Below are 25272 nucleotides of genomic sequence, written 5' to 3'. Positions count from 1 at the left end.
GCACCTTGTAGAGACGTAAAACATGCGGTGGTGGGGTAGGGATAGTTTAGGCCCTACGGAGATGATGACATCGACTCAGGCTTAAAGAGACAAACCTCAGTTTTGTCTGTCCCTACACGAAAGCCTATCCAAAATTAAGAAAAGTCGAGTGTTGATCCTAAGTCTTTCAGATTCTCCCTTTCCTTTGTCCCTTTATTTGTTTATTATTATATTTGTTTGGGGCAGCTAAAATAATAATATAAAAACTGTTTATTCTATTTGATTGTGCAAATTTCTATCCCCTCGCTCATCTCTTTATTTATTGTGTAATATTTATTTATTATATTATCATTTAGTTTCGCATGCCTATCTAATTAACTAAAATAATAAAGTTCCCTTAATTGCTTAATATTGTTATCACTTAGGTTTTGCATGCTTAATTAATTAAATAAATAATTAAAATGGCTTTAATTGTTTAATATTATCTATCACTCAGTAATCATGCTAATTAAATAAATAATAAATGAAGTGACCTTAATTGCTACTTGTAACCACCACATAAATTGCATGAGACACGGCCGGGACCCACATTTGTGGACCTCAAGGGATGCCTAACACCTTCCCCTCGAAGTAACTTGAACCCTTACCCTGATCTCTGGTTCGTTGACCTTAGTTAGATTTAACTAAGTTAGATAGGTGCCCTAACGCGCCTTAATTCATTAGGTGACGACTCTTCAATAATCCAAAGCCCAAAAGAGTTGTTAGGTAGTGCACCAAAACCCGTTTTGAGAAAAACGGGGCGCGACAATATAGATACTAAATATTGAGCTAACTGAATGCGATAACTAATTTATAACATGCTGAGACTGAATATTGAATATACTGATAAATGGTCAATGCATTAGAATCTGACTGAATTGTGGGAGCTACTAATAACTGACATAAAACCACATGAGCTAAATGTGAAGTCCGATGTATACGCCCCATCGAGAGAACCCAATATACCCTGCCAGAGGTATAGAGACATGTCTTCGCACTCCCTTCACTGATGTTGCCCACATAGGGGACTTACACCTACGTGGCTCGTAGTTCTGGGACTATATGGGTACGTTGAACGTTATTCCAACTCAGTATTATGCTATTCCCAATGAATTAAGTGGTTAACTGATTATGACTGAATTTATGTAAATACTGAATAGCTCAAAACTGAACATGCAAACTGAGAATGCATCAATTAATCTGATAATGATGCATTAATAATTTAGGCATGTATAACTGAATAACTGAGATATCTGACCTAGCATGTATAATACAAGAACTAAAGAAATACATAGCTAGGGTTCTGAAATTTATGCTAGAAACGATGAATAACATGATAATCTGATTTGGAACATGTTAATAACTAATTCATGATGATCTGCTGTAATTCTAGAAACCATAGGTCTATTCATAATAAGGGAATCAAAAAACTGACTGAATTATAAAGACCTAATGGGCGAAAGGAACCCACTAGTGAAATCCCACATACATGGTGACGAATTCCACGGAGAAATCTTTTGATTTTGGGGCTGGAACTGATGGAACCTTGTTGCGTTCTTGAACTAGGGTTCTTGACCTTTCTTTTCCTCTTACGCTCTAATTTTTCTAACTTTTTGATTAATGATTTGACTTAAGATAAGTTCTAGTTATGTTTCTAGGCTTAAACTAATTAAAACCTCATGATTTAGGGTCTAAACGACGTATATTAGGGTTTAAACGAAATAGGAAAAAACCAAAAGACCCCTGACTTAACTGTTGTCAGAGTGATCGACGAACTAGACCTACGGGCCTTCGATCAATCTACGGTCCGTCGATTGGAGTCATCGGTCAAGTCTGCCCGACAAGGCTTCACTAAAACAAGCATAACTTTTTACTCGGAGGTCGGACTTTAGTAAACTCGGTGGTGTTGGAAAGAGGATTCAATTATCTATCTTACATAGGTCATAGGACACATAATTAATTTTGTGCTAAGAGTTATGACCATTTGAAGTTGACTCAATCAATAATTTTCATCTAACTGGCTGTTGACCCTCACCTACGGTCAGACCCACAGACCGTGGATCGAATGACGGTCTGTGTTGGTCGATCGTAGTTCATGTCAGAGGCTGGGTAAATGAGTCTTGATCCACGGACATAAACCACGGACCGTGGTCTGACCTACGAACCGTGGGTCTGTCTGTGGGTCGAGACTTAGCCGATTTTCTGAGCTGGGTTTAGGGAAGGGTTGCAGTTGTGAACCACGAACCACCAGCACGGATCGTGGTCTGACCTACAATCCATGGATGGCAACCGTGGGTTGCACCTGCAACTTCTCAAAATATGCATTTTTGGTTTGTTTCAGATACGGAATGTTAGATATCTCATGGCTCATTCGTCATTCAATGAGAGTGCTTCTAACTCACGATCTACATCCTTACCGAAGTAATGCTTGACCCGTTGACCATTTACAAGAAAAGTAGAGCTTTTATCCTTGTTACGCAATTCTACAACACCATGTTGAGTCAACCTCACCACCTCAAACGGACCACTCCACTTAGACTGAAGCTTCCCTGGGAACAACTTCAATCTACAATTTAAAAGTAACACTAACTGACCAGGCTCAAAGGTGCGTGACACAATATGCTTGTCATGCCACCTCTTGGTTTTCTCTTTATAAAGCTTTACATTTTCATAGGCGTGAAGCCTAAACTATTCTAGCTCGTGCAGCTATGTGATCCTCTTTCTGCCTGCTAACTCAGCATCGAGATTCATCTTCTTGATCACCCACTATGCCTTGTGCTCTAACTCAACTGGTAAGTGACAAGCTTTCCCAAACACCATTCGATAAGGAAAAGTCCATATCGGTGTCTTGTAAGCAGTCTGATATGCCCATAAGGCATTATCTAACTTATCGGCCCAATATTTTATTTTGGCATTTACATTCTTTTGGAGGATCTGCTTGACCTCCCTGTTTGATACCTCTACCTACCCACTAGTTTGGGGATGATATGATATAGCCACTTTGCGCTTCACCCCATACTTCGCTAACAGACTACGAACTGAATTATTGATAAAGTGCTTACCTCCATCACTGATTATCACCCTTGGCATTCCAAACCTGGTGAAGATGTACTTTCGGATGAACTTGACAACCACTTTGGCATCATTTGTTGGCAAGGCAACAACCTCCACCCACTTAGACACGTAGTCCACAGCGACTAGAATGTATTGATTACCCCGGAACGATAGGAATAGTCCCATGAAGTCTATTCCCCACACATAAAAATCTCCACCTCTAGTATGATGTTCAATGGCATCTCATGCCTCTTCGAAATGGTTCCCATCCTCCGGCACTGATCACAACACTTCACAAACAAAGCAGCATATTTAAATAAGGTAGGCCAAAAGAAACCACACTTCAATACCTTAGACGCAGTTCTTTCACCTCCATAATGTCCACCATATGGTGATGCGTGGTAACTCTCCAACCTTTGTGTCGCCTCATGCTCAACTATACACATTCTCACCATCTGATCTGAACCCTGCTTGAACAAATAGGGATCATCCCATATATAGAAGTGTGCATCATACTTTAACCTCTGTTTCTGATGTGTTGATGCCCCAGGTGGAAATAAACCACTCACCAAAAAATTCACAATGTCCGCATACCAAGGAACCTGAGCAATGTCCAAAGCAAGCAACTGCACATCAAATAACTCTTCACGAATCTACCCTTCATTGTTCACATGAGATGAATCCTCTAGTCAGGACAAATGACAGCTATTTGGTTCTCAGTTCCCTTCTTATCTCTTATTTCGAGGTCAAATTCTTCTAGCAACAGGATCTACCTAATCAACCTAGGTTTGGCATCCTTTTTGTTGAACAAGTACCGAATGGCCGAATGATCAGTGTAGACTATCACTTTGGTTCCCACCAAGTATGACCTAAACTTGTCAAATGCGAATACCAATGCCAACATCTCCTTCTCTATAACGGTGTAGCTCGATTGGGCTGCGTCAAGTGTTTTGCTCGTATAGTATATGGAGTGAAACACCTTATCCTTTCTCTGACCAAGAACTTCCCTAACTGCTATATCACTAGCATCACACATCAGCTCAAATGAAAGCTCCCAATTTGGAGCAATAATAATAGGAGCCTCAATCAACTTTTGTTTCAACATCTCAAAAGCTTGCAAGCATTTTTCATCAAACACAAATTTCATCTCTTTCTCTAATAAGGTGCACATAGGTCTTGCAATTTTAGAGAAGTCCTTGATAAACCTCCTGTAAAAACCAGCATGTCAAAGGAAGCTTCGCACTCCCTTCACTGATATTGGTGGTGGCAACTTCTCAATCGCTTCCACCTTCACTTTGTCTACTTCTAGCCCACTCTTGGATATCTTGTACCCCAACACAATTCTTCTCTAACCAGGAAGTGAACTTCTCCCAGTTTAGCACCAAATTGGTCTCTTCACACATAGCAAGAACTCTGTCAAGATTAAATAAACAAAGTTCGAACGACTCACCAAACACCGAGAAATCATCCATGAACACTTCAACAAAATCTTCCACCATATCATGGAAAATTCCATCATACATCTCTGAAATCTAGTTGGGGCATTGCACAAGCCGAATGGCATGCGTTTGAACGCATATGTGCCATATGGGAAAGTGAATGTCGTTTTCTCTTGATCCTCAAGTGCAATGACGATCTGATTATACCTTGAATAGTCATCAAGGAAACAGTAATACTCTTGTCCGGCCAATCTGTCTAACATATGATCAATGAACGATACTGGATAGTGGTCTTTCCTGGTGGCTTCATTGAGTTTTCTGTAGTCCATGCATATCCTCCACCCTGTCATTGTTCTTGTGGGGATCAACTCATTTTTTTCATTGGTCACAACTGTCATTCTGCCCTTCTTGGGCACACACTGCACTGGACTTACCCATTTGCTGTCAGATATTGGGTAAACAATCCCTTCATCCAGCCACTTAATGACCTCTTTTCTGATAACATCATTCATCAATGGATTTAGTCTCCGCGGATGCTGTGCACTTGCCTTGTACCCTTATTCCATGTATAGTGTGTGCATATAGTGCAGGACTAATACCATGGATATTAGACATTTGCCATCCCAGAGTTGTTTTCCTCCTCTTCAGAATGCGGAGTGCGGCTTCCACATGTTTGTCAAATAATGATGCAGACAAAATAACCAGTAAAGTTTTATCTTTACCCAAAAATGCATACCTGAGGTGGGCTAGCAGTGTTTTCAACTCTAGCTTGGGTGCTTTTTCAATAAAGGGTTTAGGTGGAGGACCAAACACCCTATTTAGAGGCTCTCAGCGCTCTCCAGAGGTAACTATAAGTGACATATCAAGGAATTGCACCATTTCATGTGCCTCAACATCCCCATATCTGTCATCCCCCACCAACACTCGCTCTAGAGGATCCTTAGCTGCAATATATTTAGTTTCTGCCTCAAAATCTATCACAGTTATGGCAGACAGCTCCTCATACACAACTGACATTTTTAAGGCTTTGTACATATCAAACACCTCTACTTTATCATGAGCTCTCATAGTAAGTTACCCAGCCGCCACATCTATCATCGCCTTATCAGTTGCTAAGAAAGGTCGTCCTAAGATGAAAGGGACCTCAGGATCAGGCTCGAAATTCAAAACTACAAAGTCTACTGGGAAAATCAGAGTTCCACTTGCACTAACACATATTCCGCAACACCCTCAAGTCTAGCTACAGATCTATCCGCCAACTGCAAAATTATGGTAGTTGGTTTAGGACTACCCAACCCCAACTTTTTGTACAGAGAAGTTGGCATCAAATTTATACTCGCTCCTAGATCACACAATCCTCGAGCATGAATGCTTTGCCCTATAGTAATCTGCACAGTAAAACTATCCGGATGTTTTAGTTTAATAGGCAGCTTGTTCTGAATTTTGGAGTTGCACTCTTCAGTAAGTGCCACAATCTCATACTTTGTCAGCCTCATTTTTTTTGCTACGGTCTCATTCACATACTTCGCATACCTGGGTATACCCTGCAAAACATCTACCAATGGAAAGTTAATGTGAACTTGTTTCAAGAGAGAGAGAAACTTACCAAAACATTCGTCCTCCTTTTGTTTCTTGAACTTCTGAGGAAATGGAGGAGGTGGTCTCACTGTTGGTTGCACTCTTTCTTCCGGTGCAACTACTTCATTCTCCTTAAGCTCACCCTCTTTAGGTTCACTCTCTTTGTGTATAACTTCAGTGTCTCTTTTCTTAGGAGCTAACTCCTCCAATTGCAAACCACTGCATGTACTTACTGCATTCACCTGTTTAGGATTTGGGTCAGTGTTTCCAGGCAAACCTCCTTGCGATCGTGAATTTTGGGAACTAGGAAACTGCCCAAATTGCTTCTCCAGATTCTGTGTAGCTAATTGATTATTTCTCACATCAGCAGCTAACTGGGCTAAGTTAGCCATAATCTTTTTCAGCATCACCTCCACACTCATGTTTCCAGATTGTTGCTTGGGTTGCTCCATTTGCGCCTGTGGTTGATACCCATTGGCATTGTCTTGTTGCCTATAATTGTTTTACCCTTGGCCCTGGTTCTAATTTTCACCCCAAGAAAAGTTTGGGTGGTTTCGCTAACTTGGGTTATATGAGTTTTCATAGTTTTGTTGGCATCCTCATCTCTGGGCATTTCCTACAAAATTAACAGAATATGGGTTTACACCACATACCTCTGCACCGTGATCGCTACCTCCGCAGATCTCACACCAAGACGGTGGTTGTTGAACGGCATTAACCTGTACAGGCTGTTGTCCCAATGCCATGTTGCTAAAATGTGTACTCATCATATTCTGCATAGCAGAAATCTGTGCAGTTAGAGCAGTCATCGCATCTACTTCCAGCATACCTGCAGTTTTCTGTACTACAGGTTTCATTCCCTCTCCGTTCCACTTTGGATTACCCTGAGAGATCTGGTTCAGCAAGGTGAATAGTTCAACATAAGTCTTCTCTAAGGCATGTCCACCTGTACCTGAATCAAGTAAAATCTTGGTGTTAGGCTCCAACTCTTCAATGAAGGTATGGACTAATACCTCATTAGATTGATGATGATGAGGGCAGCTCATCAACATCAATTTAAACCTGTCCCAAGCTTGGTACAAGTTCTCACCACCCTTCTGCCTAAAACTCAAAATATCACTCATCAGCTTAGCTGTTTTCCCAGATGGAATAAATCTGTTGAGGAATTTCTGTGTCAAATCGTCCCAGGTGGTAATTGAATTCGCAGGCTCTGAGTTCAACCATTTTTTTTGCTTCCCCAAGCAGAGAGAAGGGGAATAAGGTGAGCCTCACATAATCGTTATTCACCCCAGTTGGAGTGTAAGTATCACTGATTTCGAGGAAGTTCTGAATGTGAACCATGGGATTCTCATGTTAAAGACCAGTAAACTGCCCATTTGTGTGCAAAATTTGCACCATACTCTGTTTCAGTTCAAATCTCCCACCAGGTTTAGGTTTCTGTATGCACGAAGTCACATTGGTGGGGCGTGGGATTACCACGTCTCATACTTTCAACTCAGCAGCCATTGTCTCAGGTTTTTTTCCCTCTATTTTTGGTCCAGGAGATTTTAGCTCACTTATAACTGGGGAACCAGATATGCTAATCGTTGTTGCCTTCTATGTAAGTGTACGAATCTTTCAGGTTCTGAGAGAGGCGATAATAATCCTTGATCGTCGTCCAGTTTAGAGTTTCAACCTGTAACAATGGAATGCTAAGATCAAGTTGTCAACACTTGCGTTTCAACTTCAGAAAAATCAAATACTTTATAATTCTAAAGTCCCCGACAGTTGCGCCAAGAACTTGTTGCGGTATAATCACACACGCAAGTGCACGTGATCGTACAAGTAATAAAATGGCTCTTTTTGAGAGCCGGGTATCGTACCCACAGGGACTCACACTTAGAAGCTATCGATTTCTCCAATTCTCAGCTAACCACAAATGTATTTCCAGATTTAAAGAGTTGTTTATTTTTATTTCTAAATTTCAAAACAAAATATAACTAACAAGATTCAGTTTCACGAGTTTCAAACAATGATTTGGGAAAAATCCAGGGCTGCAGCTTCATTCATGCAATCAATATCATTTATATGGGTAATTATTAACTATCGAATCAATGAATCACAGGGTTAGATGTATGATCATGGTCTCCCGACCTCTAATCGCCTACGATAGATAACACCCTAACTACATCGTTGAGCGGGGGTAGAATGATTAACTACCGAGCATTAAGTTATCTTCTTGTATGGTGACCCAAGCGAGGTCTCTAGGTATATCCCTATCCTAGAAACGAATCAACCCTAGCTATTTAGGGTTCAACAAGCTCCTTATGCCCCATGTTCTATCCTCTTATTCCTTTCCCGAGTTCAATTCGAACAAAGAATTTATTTCTATGGTAATCAATCACGAAATATAGAAAATAAGAACATAAGAAAGATTCATGTGATAATCAATAATAAACCCAAAAACAAACTCAATTAATTACAATCATCATGTAGCCATAGCCATAGAACTAGGGTATTTAGATACTCATAATCCAACAATCAATCATGCAATGGTTATGAATCATCAAACGATTCAAAGGAAAAGAGTTCGAGAAATAACCCTTAAAACTTCAGAAAACGTACTTCCAAGTCGTCGCTCTTCCAACCCATAAAAAGAATATCTAATAAAATAAACTAAAATCCTATTTATACTAAAAGTCGAAACGGCCAAATATGGGACTAAGGCGCGCGACACGCGGTGCCTTCCAAATTCCGAGTTCAAAAAACTTTTGCCTTCTGCGCGTAAAGTGATAGAAGGGCTATTTGGTGCACAATCCCCCAAATGGCTATTTTTGTTCTTAACCAAGGGACACTTGAATATTTACATTTAGAATAAAAAAATACTACTAATATTTTTTTTCTAGTCCTAACATACAATGACAGTAAAATACATCAATCTTGTAAAGTTTGTAGACCAATACAGAATCATTTCAATTGATTCACTAAGCTAGTTAAAAGCCTTATTACGCAATATCACGTGTGTGTAATACATTCAACATTCTCAATATTAAACGCTCTTTAGATTTTCCTTGTTGAGGGGAAGCAACATGTGCAAGACCCTTGACATGGTTGTGGTAAATCCAAATTGTAATTGCTTGTATTATCCATTTGAGTCTCACCTAATTCACTAGATGATGAATAAGTAGTAGTAGAAGATAGTGAAGATGCTTCTTTTAAAGGACCCCAACAATCCACTTTGTTGAATTCTTGTATGTTTGAGTGAAAATATACCCAAACCAAAGCTTCTTCCAACTCTGGATAATTTTTTAGCAAATTTCCATCTCCATGAACAAATGCCTTCAAAACCTAGAACATATTCAAAAAGAATAGTGTAAGTTATATACATTGATTATATAAAGATTTTTTTACACGAATAGTTTAATTTAAGACATAATACATAAATGTACCCTTTAACCTGATCTCAACTCGCATCTATATCCTCCAACTTTGAATGTACATAAGTAGACACTTAAACTTGTATAAAGTTGAACAAGTAGACACACATGTCCTACGATGATATAATATACTTAGGGTGTCATAGTGAATTGTCACATAGGACACATTTGTTTACTTGTTCAACTTTATATAAGTTTAAGTGTCTACTTATGCACACTCAAAGTTGGAGCGTAGATGTCAGCTGAGGTCAAGTTAAAGAGTACGTTTATGTATTATGTTTTACTTTAACCGTATATATCAGACTTGCTATAAAAACTTACCACGGGGAGTTCCTTGCAGAAAATATAGTATCTGAGCCTAGCAACAAAGTCTAACAAGAAATGGTCTCCACTAATGTGACAATGAACATGAAGGGACATCTTCCCTTTAACTTTCTTCCATTCTGCAATCACTTCATCCCTTTGCAATCTATTATACCATCCTTCTAACTGCCCATCAAAAAGAAAAATCAGTCATGAATTGATCAAGTACTACTTCTAGTCGCCACTAATTCTTGCATAAGGGTAGACAGTCAACATTACATTCTTTGGGATGCAATCCTTTCTCAAACTCTGTTAACATGAGATGATTTGTGCACCAGACTGCCCTCTATTTTATTAGAGATAGACAAACACGCTAAAGTAAAATCAGATTCAACAATCAAACTAACTAAATTTGAGACCATAATTATACAATTCTGTAGAAAACTACTAAGAAGAGAGTAGAAGGATCCAATTGAACAATCTGAGCCAACTACAAGGACCTCTTAGATAATTCTACGTTAATATTTAACTGTAAACTCAATTACTATCGTATATTACAAAAATTACCTGAGAGTTATTGATGGTTTGAGAGACAGCAAGAGTGAGTTTACATGTAATATCACTATGTGTAAGTGTATATGTTCTTGGAAGCCTTGCTGGATGTTTTTTCTCATCTACACCTAAAAAGAGAACCTTCAACTTTGATGCTTCAAATATTGATGGTCCAAATAACCTTGCCACCTAAGATCATCAATCACATACATTAATACAAATAATTAAATATGTATATAGCAATTAGCGACTGACAACTTCTATAGCTAAACAAGCAAAATTCGATAGATAATAATAAAAAAATTATGTTAGCTACGAGCAATTACCGGAATAATGGATTGGCTCTTTTTGGAGTGTCCTCTTCTTCTTCTTCTTGTGTAAACAAAAAGAGAATTTTCTTTTTCAAGTGACGGAAGAAAAGAAGTTGTCAAAGTACTCATATTTGGAAATCAAGAAAAAAATGATGGATTAAAATTATACTATATTTCTTTTAAGCTCCAACGTTGTAGGGGAAATATAAAGTTGAGAATGAAGTTGTATATTATATAGTTTTTTAATTAGTAGTTAGGGGTATAAGAATTTTGGCTACTTGCTTACGTAGTCGCCTTTTCTTTTTAAATTTTTATATTTTGACTTTCTATGGTCTAATTAAAAGATTAGTATTCATACGTGTATGTATGTTGAAAATGATGAAAAAGATAAAAACAAAAAAATGAAGGATACCTTATTAAAGTAAAATATTGTTATTTAAGTATAGTGACATTTCATATTTATATTCCGTTTAGTTGTTATAAATAAAATAACAATATAAAAAGATCTGTATATATGTTATTCCTCCACACAGTGGCGGAGTCACCTTGAGGGGTTCATCCGAATCTCCTTCGGTGGAAAATTATATGATTTATACATGGTTAAACTAATTTTTTAGATATATATATTAGATGTCGAATCCCCTTCGGTTACTTCGTGTGTCTATTTTTTTAGATTTTTAACCCCTTATTAAAAATTCTGGCTCCGTCACTGCCTCCACATACTCCACTTATGAGTGAATATGATATTGATTTTATGTATCAAGAAGAAGAAATATATATATTTGTTAACTCTTTTATTCTAATTTTTCACTTGACATTAATTTGTTTTTAGCAACTTATGATATGTTTAATTATAATTGTTCTATATCTACCAATCTTTAAATAAAGACTATAAAAAAAAAATTAAAAAATTATTATATTTTATATCAAATTATATAAAATAAATAAATTAAAACGGAGAGATTCAGAATATTAGAAGTAACGGTTGCTTCTAGGGTTGCTGTCGGGGTTGGGTGCACGATAACTATAGACACGTGGGCGTTTACTAGTCGACAACACTAGTTTCCTTATTTGACCCTACTACTTAAAAGAATATTATTTTTAATGTTAATAGTTTAATTTAATTAAAATAATAAATTAATTTTAATTTATCACTTATCCAACTAATAAATATATAATGTGTATAATAAATATATAATATGTTTGATAAGTATACAATAATATATTTACATCGTTTTAGAAAAAAAGTAAGCAGTAAATTCGACTGATTACATATAATTTATGGTTTAAATATTGGATATTTCTTATTCAATTTTCTTTTAAATTATTACATTTATCATTATAATAAATTTGATATATAACAAGGAACATACCATCTATTATACTCCCTCCACCCAACAATACTTGTCCACTATACTATAAATAAATGTCCAATAATAAGTTGTCAATTTTATGAAATTTATAGATAATTTTACACTTAGTTTCTAGATTACCTTTATCTTTAATTATAGTACATTTTTCAAAATATTGTATTTATTATATTTAAAGGATGATATAATAAAATTATTCTTTTACTTATAATTTCTTAAAGAATGTATCAAGTTAATAATAGATAATTATTATTGGACTGAAGGAGTAACAGTACGGACTAGATATTTTGTCCACGTCAAATAGAGGCCTCAAATAAATTATACTACTAAAGAAGCGTGATAAACGAAGCAATTCAATCAGAAAAAATCTTATTTTTATTTGGACCAATGAATCTCGTGAATCTCATAGTTTTAAATAAAATATTAAATGCCAAAAAAGAAAAGGTCACATAATCACTAAAGATCCTGAACATTATCAAGTCCCTTACAATGAAACTAGACAAAAATATAGAATTTAGAGGGTTAATTAAATTTTAATATTATTTTTAAATATTTAAAATTGTTAATGATTGTAATTTATAGTTTTTTTTTACGTAATTTATAAATAATATATGTTACTTCTCTTGTCTCAATATATGTAGCACAAATAGAATTTCAAGGGTCAATCAAATGTTGTAAATTATTGAGATTTACAATACTCTTTATGTAATCTCCAAATTAAATAATACATATTATCTATTTTGTCTCATTTTATATGACACAAATAGTTTAATTTTATAAATGAATCGAATTTCTTATAAGCAATTAGAAAATATTTGAAGTTGTCAATTAACATGATTTATAATAATTTTTTCACAATTTTTAAATATATAACAAATTTTAAAATAAGACAAATAAATTTAAAAAAATAAATAAATTAAATATATGTGTGGCTGCCAGACAAGGCATGTCAGCCATGTCCTGTCTGGTATCCCCACTTATATATTAGTACCGGATAAATTTGAGAGCAATAAATTTGATGTTTACACACCATATAAATAAAATAATATATTTTTCATTTTAAATTTATTTTAATGATAATTTTTTTAAAGAAAAAAAAGGAGAAGAAGAAGCATAATGATTTTTTCTTTGTTGGGTCTATATTTACGTGACATATAAAATAATTTATTTTGTCATATCAAATTATTTTAAAGATAAATGTAATTAAAAATAAAAGCCTTAAGTTGAGTGATTTTATTGATACAAAATAAAGTTCAATTATTTTACTTGATAATTTTTCATAATTTAATAATCTTTTTAAGATATTAACTCTAATTGCTAGAACTTTTTCAAAGCTGGTGAATTAGTATGACATACTTGTTCTTATCAATTTAACATAATACTGTTCAAATTTCAGTAAAACGAATTTTTATATAGTCATTATTCTTTGTATATGTTTTTGAAAAATTTAAATATTTATAGTTGAATAAATTGAAAAAATCAAATCAGTCCATCGATAGTCGACAAGTATGATCCACGCCTTATGGGTGCAAAATTATTGCAAGGCCAGGACACCAACCTGACCTACTTTTCTAGAAATAGTACTGAAATTATAAATATCGATTTGACTCTACATACACATTATTTGATAAGATGAAATATTTTTTCATAATACATACAGCATATGAAAAGATAAGAAGTGATATTCCTCCATTATTTACATGTGCTCATATAAAAGTTAAAACCGACAATATGGGTTGGGTCTGTTGATCCAACATGGTCTAATTTGTAATTTAATAAAGTTGAAATCTTTAGAGACTATTTAAAAATAAGATTTTTTAGCTTGATCCTAAGAAGTCTATTGGTTCATAGGGCTTGAGAAATGTTGAATAAATTGGTCTATGGGTCAAATAAAAATAATGCACAATATTAAAAAATAAGTGCTAAATAAACAAAGGAATTCAATCTCAAAATTTACTTAAAGCATCATATATGCATATATGAAAATAATAGTACACGTTAATATTTCTATTTAACTATTATTATTATTTCTATTTAGGGAAAAGGGTCTGAAAAATACTTCGATTTTGGCCGAAATTGTTGTTACGTTACCAAACTTTGGAAATGATCTTTTACCCCCTGTAATACTTAATAGTGTATTTTAAAGGTATATATGTGTCTACGTGGACATCATAAATATTGCATCATTTTAAATAGTAATGTATCCACGTGGACACATATATACCTTTAAAATATATTATTAAATAGTACAGTGTAATGACCCGAAAAATTATTTTTGAAAATTTTTATAAAAAAATTATCGCTTTACCCCTCCCGATAGTTGCCTGAGTCAATTTTAATCAGCGAAGTTGGTTTGGAAATTTTGAACTATTCGATAACTACGATTATTTTAATTGACGGATATATAATCAATAATTTATTTATTTAGTTAGTGGTTAATGAATCAATGCCATAATTTTTACTACTTAACCCATATTAAAATAAATTATAGGGTTTATCAATTTTAGTACATAATTATTTCTTTTTTTAAAAAAAGGGAGTTAGAAACTTACCTGCGGCGACAACTGCAAAGGACGAAGATGCTTCTCCAGATCAAATTGATTTAGAAGTTCAATGAAAGGGGAAGGCTCAAGTCCCGGAGTAATTGTTCGACTATTTCAGGCAAGTGGATTTCTAAACCCTTGTTAAGCGTATGGAATTCGTGTATTTCCTTGTGGTATATGTTTGGGAGTAATGTGATCAATTGTTTGTGTGATGTGTTGAGAATTGTTTGAAAGACTTGTTGAATCATTATTGAAGTTGTATCATGATTGTGTTGTTGTGAATTGTGCAATGTTATGAAAATGGTCATCTCCTCATTATTTGTGTGAACATGTCATTTGCATTGTTCTGAGACATGGTTGTGACAAGTGTTATGTGCATTGAGAAAGAATAAGAAATTAAAGAGGATGTACCATTTCGAGGGACGTATCGCGCGCCGCGATGGATACTATATTTCGAGGGACGTGTCGCGCGCCGCGACGGATACTATATTTCGAGGGACGTATCGCGCGCCGCGATGGTTACTATTATCGAGGGTCGTATCGCGCGCCGCGATGGATGCATGGACAGATATGTCCCCCATGGGTCCCGGACTGAGAGACAGCGGGTGTGTATCACTAGGTCAGACATGCATCACTATACTTGACATTGCAATCCATTGCATTGCACATATTTATCATTATTGAGCTTGTTGTTGAGAATATGTAATTGTTAGAGTGTTGTTGTTGAGATATGTGCTAATTGAATTGTGAACTGTTAGGTTGAGCTGGTTTTAAGCAGGTTGTAGTTGTGGAGATTGTAATTGATGAATATTGAGCTTGTTGTTGAGGATATGTAATTGTTAGAGTGTTGTTGTTGAGATATCTGCTATGTGAATTGTGAACTGTTAGGTTGTGCTGATTTTATGCATGTTGTAGTTGTGGAGGTTCGGTTGGGGTGTAAGGAGTACTCGTATTCTATCCCCTTAGCTTGTGTTTAGAGGTTTACTTGCTGAGTACCGTGTGGTTTGGTACTCACCCCTTGCTTCTACAAATTTTTGTAGGTTACGAGCCTGGATTTTTGTGGTACTTGTTATTCTCTTCTTTTCCGAGGCTTCTTGGAGATTTGTGAGATAGCTGTTTGTCAACTCAACAGACCTTCTTACTCTTGTTTATGATCTTGTTCTACTCTAGAAACAATGTCATATGAGACTTGTATTTTTCTTTTGATTCAATTGTAATACTTTAGAGGCTTGTACACGTGACAACCAGATTTTGGGGGTATATTTGAGTTTATTATAAAAATTTCCGCATTTTATTGTAATGGTTAAGTTTTAGGCTGACTTGTCTTGGTGGGTTAAGACGAGTGCCATCACGTCCATTTTTGGGTCGTGACAAAGAGGGGTAAAAGGTCCTTCATAAAGTTTGGTATCGTAACAGCAATTTCAGCCAAAGTTAAAGTATTTTTCAGACCATTTTCCCTTCTATTTAGATAGTAAAGTCTCGTCAACGTGTCGTGTGCCAGCTTCAACAAAAGCATTTTCCAAAAAAGTAATAAAATGTATCTTTTGTTCTGCTTTAATTTCAGGAAAAACTACATAATTAGACATACATTCATACCATATCTACTTTCAAACAATTACATATATCGTCACTTTTAATATTTTATATCATATATTTTTAAAAATATAATTAGATACACTAAAACCCTTAAAATCAAAATTGATTAATTATATTTACATTTAAAAATCAAAATTAATGATCCAAATACCTTTCTCTCTCATCAAGTCCCTCCCCCAACCTTCTCTATAAATCGTCTATCCGCACCCCCAATATATTATTTTAGTTGCAATGTATATGGTCATACAATTCATTTTATGTATCTTAGTTTTTATTTCATATACTTAATATGTTTCAGTCAAGGTATTTTTACATGGTAGTGATGTGTATTTGATTTGATTATTTCTATGTATTTAAGCACGTTGTTATATGTATTCTATAGTGTTAAATTACATGTATCTAATATGATAAATAGTGTATCTGAAATTGTCAAAAAATATATTTTTTTAGCAAAAACTCAATGAATTACTATGTATCTAACTTAAAATTCATATCAACTAGTTTAGAGAATTAGTCATCAATTATATGAGTCACTACTCACTACCCTTGTATATGAACAACAAAAATAAATGTGTATCTGACATAAACAAAATGTATCTTATTATAAATAAAGCATAGAAACGATAATCAACACCATCTTCGTCCACCATACTTTTCTCTCCTTTCCTTTCAATCACAGAAATTCGAAAATGAAAATCATCGGCACTGAGTCTAACTCTGAGATTCAAGAATGTCTCTTCTAGCATTGATTAAGAAAAGATCAAGCCTGATCTCATGGCAGTTCACGATTTTCAAACCTATTGTTAAGAAGATGAAGTTTTCAATTAGAGAACTCTTGTGGTTTTAGGATTTCGTTATTTTAGGAAGATTTGTTAGAATTGATATGTTAATTAATCTGCAAATCAGTTAGAATTATTAATTAAGCCTAAATTACTCCTTTATTTAAGGGAATAGGCTACACACATTTAATTCAAAATTATTAAAATATGTATCTTTTTAATTCAAACAATCGGATACATGTATCTCGCAAATAATGATATATGAATCCGACAAACAAAATATGGTATATGATGTAATTATCAAAACTATCTTGAATTCTAGTAATTATGTCCTAAACTAGTGGAATTTATGTAGTTTACCCTTAATTTGATTAGTGTATAATTTTTTTGAAAGGAAAAGTTACGCGAAATGACAAACATTTAGAGTATATCATATAATATAACTATAGTTTTGATTATTTTAATCTCTGGCTACAGTTTAACAAAATTTTGCTACTCGATTTCCTAATTGTATAAATACAGAATTTGTAAATGCTTACCCTAGCTATTTGTATACGATTGATGAAAAATTCATCATAAATTACGTTGTTTATATATTGACAAGCGAAATATACAAATAGAGTTTTGAAAAATTCCTAAATGTATGAATACATAATTTGTATATATTTACCAAGTTTGTATATTCGCAAGCGAAATATACAAACTATAGCCTCCATTTGTATATACTTATTATGTTTGTATATTTGCTAGCGAAATATACAAATGGACAAGTAAAATATACAAACCGCAACGCATAGCAAGTAGAATTATAGCTATGAAACACAATTACCGAAACTATAGCTATAGAACCTTATTATGTCTATTATATGTGCTATTTCTGAAATATAGGAAACAAATAAATCTAAAGTAAAATATCAGAAAAGGAAAAATCACTAAAGCTGGACCACTTCCATAAAAATAGAATCTTCATTATCTCCGAGTTGCCCCATGAGAAATCAACCTATCTGATGAAGAGATTAGGTTATAATAGGATCCATGGAACAAGAAGAAGAAAAAGAAGAAATAGGCAAATGAAAACGCTTGGGGTACTTTGATGAGCTTTAAACCGGCAAATTATGGCTGCCAAGTGGGCAATTTGATTTCCTACCTTTTAAATGCTTGAAACCATATTACTACAACTAAAATTACATGTAAATAGGTATCAAGTGAAAATAATTGTTTTCCTACCTTACAAATTGGGAAATTTTATATTATTATATTGTTTATAAGTTATAACTCTTCCTCAATTTAAAAAAATAAATTCAGTCAAGATTTATTATTGTGAATTTCGAATGATGTCTAATATCTATCCTTCGAAATAATCTGAACTCTTACCTAGAATCTATTGGTTTCGTAGACATTCTTTTAAGTTAATTAACTAATTGGTTTCCTAGTTTTCCTAAAATTAGGTGGCGACTCCTTCTCCCTTTTAAAACACCATTTATTCTTTTAATTTAAAATTGATTATTTTTCTGAGTCACCGCAATTGTCTTTTAAAAAAAATTATGTTAGCTACGAGCAATTACCGGAACTATGGATTGGCTCTTTTTGAAGTGTCCTCTTCTTCTTCTTGTTGTTATGTTAAACAAAAAGAGAATTTTCTTTTTCAAGTGATGGAAGAAAAGAAGTTGTCAAAGTACTCATATTTGGAAATCAAGAAAAAAATGATGGATTAAAATTATACTATATTTCTTTTAAGCTCCAACGTTGTAGGGGAAATATAAAGTTGAGAATGAAGTTGTATATTATATAGTTTTTTTAATTAGTAGTTAGGTGTATAGGAATTTTGGTTTCTTACTTACGTAGTCGACTTTTCTTTTTAAATTTTTATATTTTGACTTTCTATGGTCTAAAAAGATTAGTATTCATACGTGTATCCATGTTGAAAGTGATGAAAAAGATTTTTAAAAAATGGAGGATACCTTAGTGGCAACGTTTGTTTGAAGATTTCATAATTATTATAGTAAATGTTGCTACTTAAGTATATTGACATTTTATATTTAGATTCCGTTTAGTTTATAAATAAAATAACAAAAAAAAAGTTCTGCATATACATTTTTCCTTTACATATTCCTCTTGTGAGTGAGTACATTATTAATTTGAAGTATCAAGAAGAAGAAATGTTTAATTATAATTTTTCATATAATATGTTTAATTATATTTTTCTCATATGACATGTTTGAATTTGACTCTTCACATAACATGTTAAAGACTATACACATATTTTGATATATTCTATCAATTTTTAATTTAAAATCATAATTTTTAAATAAAAATTTGTATCGAGTTAAATAACACAAATAAATTAAAACGGGAAGCGTCGGATTCAATAAAAAATATATACATTAATTAATTTGATCTAAATATTAGGAGTGACTGTTGCTTCTAAAGTTGTCGTCAGAGTTGGGTGCACGGCTGACTATAAACACGTGGGCGTTTACTATTCGACAACACTAGTTTCCTTATTTGACCCTACTACTTACACATAAAAGAACATTTTTTTTCTAAAATTATGCCGAAAAAAATTATAATTCGTGACTACTATTTCCAAATTATTGTTATCCACCCGATTTATATAATTCGCCTGATTTTATAAATTCAGAATTTGTATAATTTGGAATCTGATTATATAAATCCAAAATCTTGCATATGCTTACCATGATTATTTGTATATGATTTATGAAAAATTCAGAATAAATTACTCTGCTTGTATATTGACAAGCAAAATATACAAACGGAGTTCTAAAAAATTCATAAGTGTATAAATACAGAGTTTGTATATACTTACCATATTTGTATATGCAAGCGAAATATACCAACGGGCAAAAATATACAAATCGCAACCGCCATAACTAAGAGAATTATAGTTATGAAGCGCAATTATCAAAATTATAGTTATATAGCCTTATTATATCTATTATATTTCTAAATTTTTTTAATTTTTTTTTAAAATATTAACAGTTTAATTTAATTAAAATAATAAATTAATTTTAATTTATCACTTATCTAACTGTGTAAATTTAAAATAGCTAATAAATATATAATTTGTGTATAATTATGTATGATAAGTATACAATAATATATGTACATCATTTTTTTAAAAGTAAGCAGTAAATTCAACTGATTACCTATAATTCATGGTTTAAATATTGGATATTTCTTATTCAATTATTACTGTTTGCAATAAATTTTAAAGTGACAGAAAAATAAATTACAATCACAAATAAAATATGAAAAAACATAATTTTATTTATTAAGATTGTGAGTACAAATATATTGATCTCTTGATTCCTTTCTCATAAGATTTATTCATGAGTACAATTTATTTATTTTTTCCATCAAAATAATTTTAATAGGAATACCAGATAAATCAGAAGATATTTTGTCCAAGTCAAATAAATTATACCAAAGACACGTTATAAATGATGCAATTCAATCAGAAAAAATCTTATTTTTATTTGGACCATGAATCTCAAATAGTATTAAATACCAAAAAAGAAAAGGTCACATAATCACTGAAGATCCTGAACATTATCAAGTACCTTATCATGAAATATCGATAAAATTGAGAGCAATAAATTTGATACCACATATAAAATAATTTATTTGTTATGTTAAATTTATTTAATGATAATTTTTTTAAAAAAAAACAAAGGGAGAAAAAGCATAATGATTTTTTTAGATTTTGTTTCTTTGTTGGGTCTATATTTGCATAACATATAAAATAATTTATTTTGTTATGGTAAATTTATTTTAATGATAAATGTAATTAATGATTTTTGAAGACAAAAGGTTTAAGTTGAGTAATTCTATTGATATAAAACAAAGTTTTTTTATTTTAATAGATTAATTCTCACAGTTCAGTAACCTTTTAAGATATTAACTCTAATTGGTAGTACTTTTTAAAGCTCAAAGACGATGAATTAGTATGACATACTTATTCGTACCAATGGTATGTGATAGTGTTCAAATTTCAAGAGAAAAAACAATTTTCATATGATCATGATTCTTTTTATATGTTTTTGAATTATTTTTTAAAAAAAATCAAAATTTTATGTCTAAATATATTATTAAAATTTTAAATTAACTATTTAAATTCAAATAATAAAACATAAATTAAAGGAAAAAGGGTGAAATATACTTTTGAAATATTTTAAATAGTTAGTTTTTTCTCCCAATAAAACAAAAAAATATTGTGCTATTTGGGAACCCCTTTATGTCAAAGAAATAGTTTCAGTCATCCAACTTTAAATATATATCCTTTAAATGTAAAATTTAGGGTTAACCCATCGGTGGCCCCTTAAAATTGACACCAAATTTCACTTAGACACCTTAACTGAGTTTTGTTCATTTTAGACACTTTATGTAGGGTTCCGTTGTGACATTTGGACATTTTTTTAACAATCACCCAAAAATATAAAGTGTGTGTTAAACACTCGCCGATGACGTGTCAAAATGACAAATTAAACAAAGACACATGTCATATATATAAAAAATAATTCTAAACTAATGACTTTTAAGTAAAAAGAAAAATAACCACTGATTTGATGACATGTGGCATTTCAAACTCAAATAATAAATATTTTTTTAAAAGAAATTCATCACTTCTAATTTTCATTAAGAAACTCACCCTTGTCTTCTTCACCCAACCAACCCAGGCGTCTTCTCCACTCCACCCATCCCAACCCCAACCGCTCCTCCACCCCCACTAGATCGTCCATCCTCTTTACCCTCACCCACCCCAACCTCAACCCTTTTTTCACTCTATCGTCATTTCAAGAAACATTTTAAAAAGAATTTAATAACATTGAAAAAATTAATTTATAAAAGCATAATTTTTTTCTCTTCTTTACTTCTAAAAAGAATCAGTTATAACTAACAATGGAAGAATTGTTTTTGTTTTTACATTTCTCGTATGTGCAGAGGATTCAAATATGTGAACAAGAAATAGAGTAATTATTTTGTGGCACTGAAATTTAATTGTTGGATCTAAAGAAAAAGAATGAGAAGAAGATGATGGTTGTGGTGATTTTCAGATTTGTAAAATTAAAAAGGACAAATTACTTAACTACACTCCTTTACTTACCTTAATATCTATTTATCCCTACTTATTTCAAAATTTTCAAAAATCCCTTATTTTACCTATGTATCCCGTGCACAACTCTATGTATCCCGCATGTATCCCGTGCACAACGCTATGTATCCCGCTATGTGGAATGTATCAAACGCTATGTATCTCGTGCACAACGCTATGTATCCCGTGCACAACGCTATGTATCCCGTGCACAACGCTATGTATCCCGTGCACAACGCTATGTATCCCGCTATGTGGAATGTATCAAACCTAATGTATCCCGTGCACAACGCTATGTATCCCGCTATGTGGAATGTATCAAACCTAATGTATCCAGTGCACAACACTATGTATCCCGCAAACATCATTTTTAAGGGATTTTTGGTAAATAGAAAACTAGAAGGGATAAGATGTTATTTAATACTTATAATATGTGGTTCCTATAATTTATACAATTAAAAATTGCTTCGATTTTAATAAGATTAATGGCGATAATACAGCGGCGGTGGGTTGATGGTGTGTGGTGGATGAGATAATCACAAAGAAAGAGGGAAGAAGATGAACAATGTTTTAAAAATAATTTTTTGGTAAAAAAAAACCTTTCACGCGCTGACTTTGAGTGTATTACACTCACCATGCCATGTCAGCGAAAAGTGTCAAAATGACACAACGAGATCCAACATAAGGGGTTTAAAATGAACATACCCTAGTTGAGGTGTCTAAGTGAAACTTCGTGCCAATTTTAGGGGGACACCGATGGGTTAGGCCTAAAATTTAATATGTATATATATAACGTAATTTTTTGACATCGACTACAGCTACGCCCCTGGTCCTAATGTGGATCCACACCTTATGCGTGCGAAATTATTGCAAGGCTCAGACACCAACCTGACCTACTTCCCTGGAAATAGTACTGAAATTATTAGTATCAATTTGACTTTATATACACATTATTTGATTCGATGAGATATATTGTTTTTAAACATTATAATATATGAAAAAATAGATGTGATATTTCTCCATTAATTACATGTGCTCACATGTCGACAATATGAGTTGGGCCTGTTGGTTCGATATGGCATAATCTGTATTTAATAATTTTGGAGGCCATTTAAAAATAAGATTTTTTTAGCTGGATCCTAATAAGTCTATTGGTTCGTATGGCTTGAGAAATGTTGATTAGATTGGTTTGTGGGTCAAATAAAAAAAAAGTAGAATATTGAAATAAATGTTAAATAAAAGGAGGAATTCAAATTTAAAGTTTACTTAAAGCATCATATATAAATATTATAGTACAAGTTAATATTTCTATTTAATAACTAGTATTATTTCTATTTAGGCAGTAAAGTCTTTGTCGGTGTGCTAGCTTAAGCAAAAGCATTTTCAAAAAAAGTTTAAAAAATGTTTCTTTTGTTTTAAATTCATACTCTTTGGGTTATAACTTTATTATTTTATTTAGGGAAAATTGTGTGAAATGGCAAGCATCTAGAGTATATTATGTAATATAGCTATAGTTTTTTTGATTTTTTTTAATCTATGGCTACAATTTCGCAAAATTTTGCTACTCGGTTTTCTAATTGTATAAATCCAGAATTTGTATAATTTGACTCTCGATTGTATAAATCCAGAATTTGTATATGCTTATCCTAGTTATTTGCATATGATTTATGAAAACTTCATAGTAAATTACCTTGTTTGTATATTGACAAGCGAAATATACAAACAAAGTTCTGAAAAAATCCTAAATGTGTAAATACACAATCTGTATATTCGCAAGTGAAATATACAAACGGGTAAGAGAAATATACAAACCGCAACCTCCATTTGTATATACTTACCCTATTTGTATATTTAAAAGCGAAATATACAAAACGCAGCCTCCATAACAAATAAAACTATAGCTATGTAGTGCCATTATCAAAACTATAAATATAGAGCCTTATTATATCTTTTGTCTTTGCTATTTTTGAATTCAAATAAATCCAAAAGAAAAAAAAAACAGAAAAGGAAAAGTCACAAAAGCTGGATCAATATTTCCAAAAAATTGGACCTTCATCAATTCCAAGTTGCCCCGTGATCGAAGAAATCGACCTCTCAGATGAAGGTATCGGGTTATAGTTTTATTACTTTGAATGTCACTAATATTAGTGTAAATTTTATAACTATTTTGAGTAAAAAAATTGACAGTAACGAAGAAAAATATTTTAATTATAGACCTCTTCATATTAGATTTGCGAGAAAAAAGAAGGAAAAACTAGCTTATTAGATATACATTCATACCATATATACTAGTTCTATCTATACTTTCAAATAGTTACGTATCTTAACACTAAATAAGAGTTTCTTACCATATATTGAGTAAGATACACTTAGATACATGTATTTTTGACACAAGAAATACACTAAAATAGGGAGGGAAGTGAGCGAGATTGGGAGGGAGACGAGCGAGATAGTCATATATTACATATACATGTGAATCACTACTAGATATACACCAAATACATGTATATCTATGTATCTGGTGTGATTCGCATGTATCTGAGATACCAGATACTAGGAGTGACGAGCGAGATCAGAAGCAGGTGAAGGAAATTTGTCCATGTATCTTAGACACGTATAAAATCTACTTGGATACAATATATCTAGAACAAATTACACCTAATTTTAACATCATGTATCTCGAAATCGGTGGAGTAAATTACAATTAAAATACTTACAATTGTAAGCAAGTAAATCCAGCAGTGTAAATTACATAGAAAATACTTGCGTGTTATCAACCACAAACTTAATTGGACCCATAATCTATAGAAACTAATATATCTTACCATATAGTCCAAAATTTTAGGTTCAGTGTATAGACTTAAAAACTCAATACAAGGATGGGAAATGAAGGATAATAATACAAGTTTGGAAAATAAAAAGAAAATGACAAAGCATGCATGTTTTTATTATTTTCTAATACCTCAGGTACTATCCTTTTCGTTTTTAACCTTAACCAACTTGGTATATTTTCAGACCGGGGAACTTTGATGTTGATGTAATTGTAGTCAGTAATGGAGCGAAATGTACTTGAAGGGTGTCAATCAATACCTTCTCGTTAAAGTAGCTAAATAAAAATTATTATTTAATTGAACATTTGTTACAATATATACTACAAATGGAGGTGCAACTCTACTATTAGACTACACAAAAAAGTTGTG

The 25272-nt window shown here is 32.8% G+C and overlaps 3 protein-coding genes and 1 non-coding gene across 5 annotated transcripts in view; 1 reads left to right on the top strand and 3 right to left on the bottom strand.

Annotated features, from left to right (window-relative positions):
• Positions 1-18685, bottom strand: part of LOC125819978 (protein STAY-GREEN homolog, chloroplastic-like) — a 110521-nt gene extending 91836 nt beyond the window's left edge. The window contains exon 1 of one of the 2 annotated variants that reach the window (XM_049499389.1): positions 18664-18685. The gene's annotated coding sequence lies outside the window, so the exon portion shown is untranslated. Of the gene's footprint in view, positions 1-10821; positions 10844-18663 lie in introns of those variants that run through there. The other variant, XM_049499388.1, reaches the window with a different exon arrangement.
• LOC125820325 (uncharacterized) lies at positions 5702-6541 on the bottom strand. The gene has a single exon (XM_049499765.1). The coding sequence runs from the start codon at positions 6539-6541 to the stop codon at positions 5702-5704; it is 840 nt and encodes a 279-aa protein (XP_049355722.1).
• LOC125820508 (small nucleolar RNA R71) lies at positions 7113-7219 on the top strand. The gene has a single exon (XR_007442524.1). It is a non-coding gene; the product is annotated as a small nucleolar RNA R71 (small nucleolar RNA).
• Positions 9059-23896, bottom strand: LOC125820324 (protein STAY-GREEN homolog, chloroplastic-like). Its single transcript, XM_049499764.1, has 6 exons — positions 23885-23896; positions 21653-21762; positions 18525-18567; positions 10376-10549; positions 9827-9994; positions 9059-9416 (listed from the first exon to the last, which is right to left on the bottom strand). Exons 1-6 carry the CDS (start codon positions 23894-23896, stop codon positions 9129-9131), a joined length of 795 nt encoding a protein of 264 aa, XP_049355721.1. The 3' UTR covers positions 9059-9128.
• Positions 23897-25272: the final 1376 nt, after the last annotated feature.

This window comes from Solanum verrucosum, unplaced genomic scaffold (genome assembly GCF_900185275.1).
Source record: "Solanum verrucosum unplaced genomic scaffold, falcon-dt-bn FXZP01000229.1, whole genome shotgun sequence".
Taxonomy (NCBI): Eukaryota; Viridiplantae; Streptophyta; class Magnoliopsida; order Solanales; family Solanaceae; genus Solanum; species Solanum verrucosum.
Note: the sequence above shows the minus strand (reverse complement) of the source record. Positions and strands in the feature narration are given on the sequence as shown.